Consider the following 12566-nt stretch of genomic DNA (forward strand, 5'->3'; position numbering starts at 1 on the left):
CACAAATAATGATTATCAAAACAAAGCATTGTGGCAAGGATTAAGAGAGATAAATGTCAACACTAGTTGGAAAGTTATGATACATAGGCAGTCTACTTCATGTTATTTGCTAGCCTCTGTATTATATAATTTTCTCTAGTAAAAATAAAAGAATACTCTACAAAAATATTTTCTTAAAAAATATTGTATGGCGTTGGAGAGATAGTAATCAGTGTGTTAGGAGCTTACCTTGCCTGTAGTGAACCCAAGTTTGATCCTAGGCACTATATAAGGTCCCTGGAGCCTGCCAGGAGTAATCCAAGAGTTATCATATGTGCGCATATGTGTTTACATAAATATGTAGACACACAAATATGTAAACACACATTTAAATACATACATAAATATGTAAAATTTGAAAATGTTTTTGGTATATATGGCAGGGGATCTATGGGGACCCTTTCAAGTGAGTCTCAGTCTGGCCAGAGGTTCAGCAAGGGGCTGAGGATGCTTTTCTGCTTTAGTGCTGAGATGTGGAGATTAGCTGGGACACCTGCCTAAGTAAAAACTGTTAATTTCCTCACCATTAAAATAGCAAGGACATGGGACTGAGTACAGCAGGTAGAGCAATTGCCTTGCAAATTGCTGACCCATGTTCAATCCCTGGTATCTCATATGGTCTCCTGCCAGGAATGATCTCTGAGTACAGGGCTAGAAGAAAGTCCCACGTATCTCTGAGTATGCCCCTCCCCTCAAAATATAGCAGACACATGATGGAAAGTCTCCCAATTTATATATAATGTGAATAGAAAGACCTGTGATAAAAGACCTGTCAAATAAAGCAAGAAATAATATAATAAAATAATCACACACTTTTGGTACGAAAAAAATCCTATACAAATAATCAACAGGGAAAACACATGGTAAGAATAGTACAATAGGGCCGGTGAGGTGGCGCTAGAGGTAAGGTGTCTGCCTTGCAAATGCTACCTTGGTTCGATCCCCCGGCATCCCATGTGGTTCCCCCAAGCCAGGGGTAATGCCTGAGCATCAAACAGGTGTAGCCCAAAAAACCAAAAAAAAAAAAAAAAAAAAAGAATAGTACAATAAGACTGAATAAAGTTTAGTAAATAAATAAATAAAAAGAATAGGGGTTGGTTGTTAGAAAGTATATGATAAAAGCTACAAAATGTTAAAAAAATAGATTCACTGAGTGAATATTAGTTTTCTTAATGAGATTTAAAAGTAAAAATATAAATTCTTCATAAACTATTATATGTTAATACAATCCTCCCATTAGGATGTGATATAAAACCTGATAAAAGTGCTACAAGTTCCTTAAAACATAGCACAGTGTCTGGCAAACAGTAAACACTTATTTCAGAAGTAAGTAGATGAATAATTAAAAAAAATTTTAAAACAAAAATTCTGAGGAATAACTTGAATCACAAAGGTGTGTAATAAAACATTTGGGGACATAAGAAGAATTAGGGTGCATGTCTAGCATCTGGGTTTGGTTCCTGGGACCACAGATTTTCCTTATAAGCACTGCCTAGTTCAAATAATCACAAGTATAGAAGAACCAAAGCAGCATTACATCTTTGGGACTTTACATTCATCTTCTAGACTGGTTGGTGGAGACTCACCAATAAGGCCATTGGGCCTCCTGGGTACCATTTATTTTAGGGTATCAGTTAAACAGAGAGACAGATAAAATAACAAAACAGAACAAAAGAAAAAAAATCTACCTACATTTTTGTATTAAATGCTGTAATATAATTTTAATAGATCAATATATTACAAAGATCAGAGGTTGACATATATACACCAATGAATCAATGTGAAACTATCAGAAGAATTTGAAAATAAACATGCCACTTCAAATATTCAGTAAAATAATAGTTAACTTAGTAAATGTTATTGGTACAGTTGCTCACCATTTATAAAAATATAGACCAATATTCCTTATAAAATAAATGCAAAGATCCTCAACATAATCTTAGTGAAGCAAATTCAAGAACACATCAAACAATCATACACCACTATCAAGTGGTATCTATTTCAAGGATACAAGATGCATCAGTATATGAAAACTGATAATGAATAGCTATCAACAAAGCTGATAGTTGAAAAAGAAAGATAAAACCAGATGATCTTGTCAATAGATGCACAGAATTCTTCATATATGATTCAACAACCATTAATGATAATAAAATATTTCAACCAAACAAGGATTGAAGGAATATAGAAAAGCTGATTATCGCAAACCCAGAGCTATCATCATTTTCAAAGGTGAAAATCTGAAAGCCTTCCCTCTAAGATCAGGCAGAAGTTGAATATATTGACTTTTACCATGTAGCATTGGAAGTCCAGCAATAGTAATTAGACATAAGGTAAAATTAAAAGAATCAAATTGTAAAAGAAGTTAAATTATCTCTGTTTGTAGATTAAATTATAATATGCATAGAAATCCCTAAAGATTCCACTGACAAGGAAGCAATAAATACAGATAAGTCATAAGCTACAAAATCAACACATATATATCTGTTGTAATTTTATATGCAAACAATGAAAAAATAAAAAGCATTTACAACTGTGCTCTAAAATATCAAGTACTTAGAAATAAATCTAATAATTTATTTCTACAATGAAAACTATAAGTCCTATTAAAAGAAATAGAAGATGATGCAAGTTCTATGTTCATGGATTAGAAGAGTTAGTAAGGTTAAAATTATGTACTCATAGCATTATATAGATTAAATGCAATACTTATCAAAGTTTAATTATTTAGGTATGCATGGAATTATATAGATTACCAAATAGTGAAGGCAGTTATGAGGAAAAATAAAGAAGATGGAAGGGTTTGAAGTATCTGATTTCAAATTAAACTTTAAAGCAATCAAACCATTAAATCAAATATAAAAAATAAAATTTTATTTGTTTTTTGTTTTGTTTTGTTTGAGGGTCATAGCAGGAGATACTCGGAGATTACTCCTGGCTTTGTACATAGGGATAACTCCTGGTTTTGCTCGGATGACCATATAGAATGCTGGGGATACAACTTGATAAGGTAAGCACATTACCTACTGTACTATCTCACTGGCTTTTGAAAAAACAGACTTTTAGAGTAATGGAAAATAAGTGATAGACCAGAAATAACCTCTCAGGTAACCGTTAACTTACAACAAAAAGCTAGATACATTGAGTGGGACAAGACAAACCTCTTCAAATCAATAGTGTTGAGAAAACTGGATATCCACATTTAAAAAATAAAATTAGACCCATATCTCACACCATATATAAAGTTAATTTAAAAGAGATTAAGGACCACAATGATTAAACCCAAATCCAGAAACTATATGAAATCATACGTGAAAAATTTTCCATGACATTGACTTTAATGGTGTTTTCAATGATCTGATCCTATTAGCAATTTAAACAAATGGGAATACAATACAAATGGAATAAAATCTTTCTATACTGCATAAGAAAATATGGCTAAAATGAACACATCACATAGGAAGAAAGAGTGCTATTATCCAACATATAAGGCATCCAACAAACTAAAAAATAATAAAATATATATTATATATTATTAACTTTTTTGGTAGGGATGTCTAAAATTACTTCTGGTTTTGTGCTTAGATATATCGTATTTGCCAGCGTATAAGACGACCCCCTAATTTTGCAGTTAAAACATAGGTTTAGGCCTATGTTCGCTGTATCAGACAGAACGTTCCTGTGCTGCATGTGTTCCTGTGCTCGTGTATCACAGTGAGCCAATCACAACAAGCAAAGGTCCAAAGGTTCTACTGTCATAGACTTCCTCTCTGACTCTGGCCAATCTGAGCAGGTTTTTTACAGTGTAGATTTGGGTCCAGAACATTGTCTAATTTGCATGCATAAAAAGCCTGCTTGGATTGGCTGAGTTAGATAGGCGGTCCCAGCAGCCTTGCAGTGACTGGTGCAGGATCGAGTTGGAAAATTTGTTTTGTGGCAATATTCAGACAATTTTCGTTTAGCTGCATATTGAAACATTTTTCGGGATATACTCGGCATATAAGACGACCCCCGATTTTCGGTTGATTTTTTTTGTTTGTTTCAAGAGTCGTCTTATACGTCGGAAAATATGGTAACTCTTGTCTGGGCTTGGGAGAACATATGGAGTACTATAATTGAACCAGCTGGCCATGTGCAAAGCAAGTGCTTTACTCACTGTACTATTCCCTCATTCTATGAATTCATCAAATACTTCACAGTGTATATTTCTCGGACTAAGTATGACTCAATCTTTGTTCTATCTGCCTTTTGCAGTTTTCTGTGATCCCTTGAGAGACACAGTGAACCATACTACAGACATCAGTTTGAATAAAATCACTTGCTGGTAGAAAATTGTGGACAGGCATCCCTTCTAGCCTTTTTGTTTTGTTTTGTTTTGGTTGGGGGGGTGTCACATCTAGTAGGATTAGGGGTTATTCATTGTTTGGAAAACCATATGTTATGCCAAGGATTTGAATCAGGCAGCAAAGCAAGTGCCTTAGACCCCGTGCTATCTCTATTGCTTCCTTATTTTCTTTATCTACCAAAAGTGAAACAAATTTTTTTCTCAGACCGACCATGAACATCACTTATGATAACGTATGCAATATATTTATCAGAACACCAAGACAACACATGATCAATGCTCAACATATATAATCTGTTATAACTTTTGTAATGAGAAAAAATTGATTTGGAAAAGAACATTTCCATTGAGGCAATTATGGCTCTGTTGAGAGACAGTACACTACCACAAATTTGAGGAAATCCAAATAGTGGTAACTGAAGCTAGGTTAAAATCATTGTTGTTAATTTCAAATATTGGGTCCACTTTTAGAAAAATTTCATGTAGTGCATAGTAAGTACAGCACTGAGCATATTTCATTAACAAAGTATGTTTAAATTAAATTACTTTTATATTTTTAATATTGTTGGTTAAAAAGGTGCCAGTCATAGTCAAACACTTATTATCAAATTTGAGAATATAGCCATGAATTGATAACTTTATTTCATCCTGAAAAGAAGAGAGAAAAACCCACCTCCAACCCCCACTCGCATACACTTGTGTCTATCTTAAAACAGTATGATAAGTGAACCATCAGAAAAAATAATACTGTGACTTTGTAAATGATATTCAAACCTCAAGTAAGGCCAGTTAAATAGATGTCCAGAGAACCTCAAACCTTCTGTGTATCCAGTTTCTCACCTGTCAAGTTAGAGAACTGTGTTAAATGATCATTAATGTTTCTTCCACTTTTCACTGCCTTGTAATCTTTTGAATTTAAAATCAATATTTATCAATAGAAATATTTCATTTACAATTTATATAGAAACCTAAGAGAATGACAAGAACATCAAAAGAGCCAGCACTGAAACCATCAGGAATAGAGACAAAAGCACAAAATCTGGGGCCAAAGTGATACTACAGTGGGTAGTGCACATTTGAGGATCCAGGTTCAATCCCCTGGCACTATATATGGTGCTCAGGGTTCAGCCAGGAGTGATCTCAGAGTACAGAACCAGGAGAAAGCCTTGAACACAACTGGCTGTGGTCTAAAATCCAAAAGGAAAAAAAGCATATATTTTGCTTAGTGTTTGCCATCAAGTGGACACTGAGAAGTAATACACATTTGTAGGTTACTTCTTAGATATATTCAATTGAACTCCTCTCTATTAACCAGGCTTACACATATTTATTTCTTCAAAATGTGAGGGGGTTCAGATATATTGAGATGAGCAAACTACCTTGTCTTCAGGTAGTCAAGCTTTATTGTGAACTTAACAACAAAATCTACATAAAAAGATAGTTTACCTTTTTTGTCTTCTAGTTGCTCAGTAAGCCTTTCTTTCACATCAGCAATAGCTTTTTCTGTGATTTCATTTATTGCCTGGTTTATTAACATTTCCCGGGCTTTATCAAAACATGGTTGAACAAGTTGGTTGTAGTCAACTACCTGTAAGGAATATTTGAGAAAACATGAGTTACCATAAATACTAGGTATCATTTTTTTGTTTGTCTTTGGACTATTCCTGGTGGTGGCCAGGACTTACTCTTGGCTCTGAGCTCAGGTATCATTACCTGAGCTAAAAATTGAACCTGGGTCTGCCACATAGAAGGCAAACACCCTATCCTCTGTAATATATTTCCAACCTAGTTGCACAGTATTATATTAGTTGAATATATTATTATTTATTTAAGAAAATACTTATAATATTTATTAAGGCATATATTCTTTTGATATTGCAAACTAGGCTATAAATATAATTATATAGATAATTTGCAAACTTTCATAAAATGGGGCCAGAGAGGGCTGAATTTCATGCTTTTTACCACTTGGAGTGAACCCTTACCAATGAGTTGTTAATAGCCCCTGAGAAGCTCTGAGTACTGGTGTAGCCCACTAAACAAAATTCAATTTTTTAATTCACAAACTACAATTAAAATGAGATGTATATTTTAAGCTCTTGTTTTCAGTTGTCCTAACACTTCTACTCTGAGCAGCAATATTTGAGAATGCATTTTCCTCCATCCTAGTCACATGTTAAAATGTTAATGATAATGTCTCAATTCTTTTTTTTTTTTTTTTTTTTTTTGGCCCACACCTGGCGGTGCGCAGGGGTTACTCCTGGCTCTCTGCTCAGAAGTTGCTCCTGGCAGGCATGGGGAACCACCATATGGGATGCCGGGATTTGAACAAATGTTAATCCTGGGTTGGCCACTTGCACGGCAAATGCCCTACCACTGTGCTATTTCTCTGGCCCAATGTCTCAATTCTTTTTTTTTATTTTAGCTTTATTTTTTATTTATGCACCACATACAAATAAAATCATACAATGTTTTCTTTATCCACCTGAGTTATTTTAAGCATGGTTCCCTTTAGATCCATATATATCCATATGATAGCAGAAGTTCCTCTTTTTTATATATATATATATTTTATTTAAACACCTTGATTACATACATGATTGTGTTTGGGTTTCAGTCATGTAAAGAACACCACCCATCACCAGTGCAACATTCCCAACACCAATGTCCCAAATATCCCTCCTCCCCACCCGACCCCCGCCTGTACTCTACACAGGCTTTCCATTTCCCTCATACATTCTCATTATTAGGGCAGTACAAAATGTAGTTATTTCTCTAACTAAACTCATCACTATTTGTGGTGAGCTTCCTGAGGTGAGCTGGAACTTCCAGCTCTTTTCTCTTTTGTGTTTGAAAATTATTATTGCAAGAATGTCTTTCATTTTTCTTAAAACCCATAGATGAGTGAGACCATTCTGCATCTTTCTCCCTCTCTCTGACATATTTCACTCAGCATAATAGATTCCATGTACATCCATGTATAGGAAAATTTCATGACTTCATCTCTCCTGACAGCTGCATAATATTCCATTGTGTATATGTACCACAGTTTCTTTAGCCATTCGTCTGTTGAAGGGCATCTTGGTTGTTTCCAGAGTCTTGCTATGGTAAATAGTGCTGCAATGAATATAGGTGTAAGGAAGGGGTTTTTGTATTGTATTTTTGTGTTCCTAGGGTATATTTCTAGGAGTGGTATAGCTGGATCGTATGGGAGCTCGATTTCCAGTTTTTGGAGGAATCTCCATATCGCTTTCCATAAAGGTTGAATTAGACGGCATTCCTACCAACAGTGCATAAGAGTTCCTTTCTCTCCACATCCCCGCCAACACTGTTTATTCTCATTCTTTGTGATGTATGCCATTCTCTGCTGGGTGTGAGGTGGTATCTCATCGTTGTTTTGATTTGCATATCCCTGATGACTAGTGATGTGGAGCATTTTTTCATGTGTCTTTTGGCCATTTGTATTTCTTCTTTGTCAAAGTGTCTGTCCATTTCTTCTCCCCATTTTTTGATGGGATTAGATGTTTTTTTTCTTGTAAAGTTCTGTCAGTGCCTTGTATATTTTGGAGATTAGCCCCTTATTTGATAGGTATTGGGTGAATAGTTTCTCCCACTCAGTGGGCGGCTCTTGTATCCTGGGCGCTATTTCATTTGAGGTGCAGAAGCTTCTCAGCTTAATATATTCCCATTTGTTAATCTCTACTTTCACTTGCTTGGAGAGTGCAGTTTCCTCCTTGAAGATGCCTGTAGTCTCAATGTCCTGGAATGTTTTGCCTATGTGTTGTTCTATATATCTTATGGCTTTGGGGCTGATATCGAGGTCTTTAATCCATTTGGATTTTACCTTCATACATGATGTTAGCTGGGGGTCTAAGTTCAACTTTTTGCAAGTGGCTATCCAGTTGTGCCAACACCACTTGTTGAAGAGGCTTTCCCTGCTCCATTTAGGATTTCTTGCTCCTTTATCAAACATTAGGTGATTGTATGTCTGGGGAACCTTTTCTGAGTATTCAAACCTATTCCACTGATCTGAGGGCCTGTCCTTATTCCAATACCATGCTGTTTTGATAACTGTTGCTTTGTAGTAAAGTTTAAAGTTGGGGAAAGTAATTCCTCCCATATTCTTTTTCCCAATGATTGCTTTAGCTATTCGAGGGTGTTTATTGTTCCAAATGAATTTCAAAAGTGCCTGATCCACTTCTTTGAAGAATGTCATGGGTATCTTTAGAGGGATAGCATTAAATCTGTATAATGCCTTGGGGAGTATTGCCATTTTGATAATGTTAATCCTGCCAATCCATGAGCAGGGTATGTGTTTCCATTTCCGCGTGTCCTCTCTTATTTCTTGCAGCAGAGTTTTATAGTTTTCTTTGTATAGGTCCTTCACATTTTTAGTCAAGTTGATCCCAAGATATTTGAGTTTGTGTGGCTCTATTGTGAATGGGGTTGTTTTCTTAATGTCCATTTTTTCCTTATTACTATTGGTGTATAGAAAGGCCATTGATTTTTGTGTGTTAATTTTGTAGCCTGCCACCTTGCTATATGAGTCTATTGTTTCTAGAAGCTTTTTGGTAGAGTCTTTAGGGTTTTCTAAGTAGAGTATAATGTCATCTGCAAACAGTGAGAGCTTGACTGCTTCCTTTCCTATCTGGATTCCCTTGATATGTTTTTCTTGCCTAATCGCTATAGCGAGTACTTCCAGTGCTATGTTGAATAGGAGTGGTGAGAGAGGACAGCCTTGTCTTGTGCCAGAATTTAGAGGGAAGGCTTTTATTTTTTCTCCATTGAGCATAATATTTGCCACTGGCTTGTGGTAGATGGATTTAACTGTATAGAGAAAGGTTCCTTCCATTCCCATCTTGCTGAGAGTTTTGATCAAGAATGGATGTTGAACCTTATCAAATGCTTTCTCTTCATCTATTGATATGATCATGTGTTTTTTATTTTTCTTGTTATTGATGTTGTGTATGATGTTGGTAGATTTACGGATGTTAAAACATCCTTGCATTCCTGGGATGAAACCTACTTGATCGTAGTGGATGATCTTCTTAATGAGGCATTGAATCCTATTTGCCAGGATTTTGTTGAGGATCTTTGCATCTGTAATCATCAGCGATATTGGTCTGTAATTTTCTTTTTTCATAGTATCTCTGTCTGGTTTAGGTATCAAGGTGATGTTGGCTTCATAAAAGCTATTTGGAAGTGTTTCCGTTTGTTCAATTTCATTAAAGAGTCTTGCCAGGATTGGTAGTAGTTTCTCTTGGAAAGTTTGAAAGAATTCATTAGTGAATCCATCTGGGCCTCCAATGTCTCAATTCTAAAAGTAAAACTGACATGACACAATTATTTGGGACAGTCATTTCTATATATATTAAAGAGGTGATGTCTCATTTCACTTAATGATTATTTATATTAATTAATCATGAACTGACTATTTGCTAGAAGGGTTTCATCTGCATACTGTTTTGAAATAATTCTCTATTTTTAAAAATATAACTCCTTGGCCTGGAACCAATCAAAATGGTTTGAAAAAATGTCCACAAATCCTTTAATATGCCTTATTTCAAAAGGAGGGAATGATTCTCTTCCCCTTCAATATAGGAAAGATGTAGTGATTTGCTTTATATCTTTTATTTTGAAGTTCTTGGGATTGAACCTAGAGCCTTGCTCATATATGCATGCTCTGCCACAGAGCCATATCCTCACTTCTTCTGACTTGCTTTAACCTCAGAGTGCAGATTTCTTCCTGCAAAGTGCCAATTGATGGCAGCAGGCAGCTCTAATTAGAAGCACCCAAGTCTGTCCTTCCATGCACCAAGGCCAGACTATAGTATTTTTTATGAGGCTTTTAGCCTAGATGTTACCCACCCCTCCAAAGAATAAAAAAAAAAGAAAAAGAAAAAGTCAAAATTTACTTTCTTATTTCTTAAATAATAAATTAAAATGCCAATGAAATAACATAGGAGTGCAGAGGGCTTTTCTATATCGTGTATTTTATGTTTCGAGAGTATATTCCCAGGGGTAGCATTGCTGGATCATACAGAAACTCAACTTCTAGTTTTTTGAGGAATGTCCATATTATTTTCCCAAAAGGCTGGACCAGTCTACATTCCACCAACAATGAATGAGATCCTCTTTCTCCCCACATTCAAGCTAGCAGTGGCTGTTGTTGTTCTTTATGAAGTGTACAAGTCTCTGTGGTGTGAGATATCTCATTGTTGTTTTGATTTGCATCTTCCTGATGATAAGTGATGTGGAGTATTTTTTCAGACTTCATCTAAAATGACTTCATCCCTTCTTTCTATTTTTGGATGGGGTTAGATTGTTAAGCACTACATCTGCCTTATATACCTTAGATATTAACACCTTATATACCTTAGATATTAACATCAGATGAATATTAGGTGAGTAGTTTCTCCCATCTGTGGGAAGTCTTTTACCTTAGCCACCATTTCCTTTGAGGTGCAGAAGCTTCTTAGTTTAATGCAGTTCCATTTGTTTATCTTTGTTTTTGCTTGCTTGATCAATGGTGGTGTTTCATTCTTGAAGATGCTTTTAGCTTCAATGTCCATGGAGTGCTCTACTTATAATTTCCTCTATAAACTTTATGGTTTCAGGTCTGATATCAAGGTCTTTAATTCATTTTCATATGCCTTTTGAGCACAGCATTAAAGACATGTTTGGGTTCACTATTTTTTTTGCATGCATATGGCCAGTTTTCCCAGCATCACTTATTAAAAGGCTTTCCTTTTCACATTTCATACATCTGCTACTTTATCAAAGGTTAAAATTGCTAATATACATGAGGGTCTATCTAAGAATATTCTACTCCATTCCATAGGTATGCCAAGGCAGGGCCAGAGGCTAACCAGTAATTCTGGGTGATGGATGAAGCAGGCATAGCTCTGCAGATGAGGGCTCGGTCCACTCTCTCCTGAGATTTTGGCTTTTATTTTTAGCAAAATTTTTGATTACCATTTCAATTTCCTCATAGTTATAGTTCTGTTCAGTTATTCCAAGTCATCTTTGTTCAACCTTGGAGGCTAGAGTAATTCAAGAATTTACCCAATTATTCTAGATTCTCTCATTTCATGTAATAAAGATTCTCAAAGTAATTTCTGATTATTCTTTGAATTTCTGTAGTATCTGTGTGATTTCCCCCTTTTATTTCTGATTAGGTTTATTAGGTTTCTCTGTGTTTGTGAATCTTGCTAATATGGTTCATCAATCTTGTTCATTTTTTTAAATAACCACCTCTTGATTATACTGATCATTTGAATTACTTTGGGGGGGGTGTTATAGTTCATTTCTGCTCTTAGTTTTATCATTTTTTCTTCCTGACTTTCAGCATATTTTCTTGATCATTTTCCAATTTTTTAAGATGTGCAATTAAATTATTTATGTGGGTCCTTTATTCTTGATAAATGCTTTAAAAGTATAAAATTTCCTCTTACTATGACTTTTGCTGTATCCCCAAAATTCTGATAGCTCATGTTATTATTCTTGTTTGTTTCTAGCAATATTTTGATATTTCTGACCCACTGGTTGCTCAGTAGTGAGCTATTTAACTTCCAGACTTTAGTTATTTCTGTTTTATGTGTGTGTATGTGTATGTAATTCACTTCTATTTTAGTCCATTATAGTCTGAGAAGATAGTTGATATAATTTCTATTCTCTTGATTTTTCTGGAGGTATGTTTTGTGGCCTAGCATGTTTATCTTGGAAAAAGTGCTATGTGTACTGGAAAAGAAATTGTATTCAACTTTTGGAGGATGAAAACTCCTGTATATAGCTACTAACTCCCTCTCTTCCATTTCTTTTATCAACCTGTTGAGTTTTAGCCTGGTTGATCTATCAAGAGGTGACAGAAAGGTGTTGAAGTCTCTAACTACTATTGTGTTACTATTAATATCCTTCAAGTCTATTGGCAATTATTTTAAGTATTTTACTGACCTCTCATTGACTGTGAGTTATTTGTGGTGTATTTGCTTCTTGTCACTGATAAATGACCTTCACTATATCATAAACTTTTTTGAGCCCAAAGTTATGTCATTTGATATCAGTATGACCAGCACAGCCTTATTGATAGAGTTGCTTATTTGTCTTCCAACCCTTGACTTTGAGTCTGTGTTTGCTCTGACTATTCAAATGTATTTCTTGCAGTGAGCAGAATGTCAGCTTC

General features: G+C 35.1%; 1 protein-coding gene across 1 annotated transcript in view; it reads right to left on the bottom strand.

Annotated features, from left to right (window-relative positions):
• AK9 (adenylate kinase 9) overlaps positions 1–12566 on the bottom strand; it is a 190930-nt gene that overhangs the window by 145034 nt on the left and 33330 nt on the right. Inside the window, 1 exon segment of the mRNA XM_049772605.1 lies at positions 5831–5972. Coding sequence (XP_049628562.1) covers positions 5831–5972 — 142 coding nt within the window.

The sequence above is a fragment of the Suncus etruscus genome, chromosome 4 (assembly GCF_024139225.1).
Source record: "Suncus etruscus isolate mSunEtr1 chromosome 4, mSunEtr1.pri.cur, whole genome shotgun sequence".
Classification (NCBI taxonomy): domain Eukaryota; kingdom Metazoa; phylum Chordata; class Mammalia; order Eulipotyphla; family Soricidae; genus Suncus; species Suncus etruscus.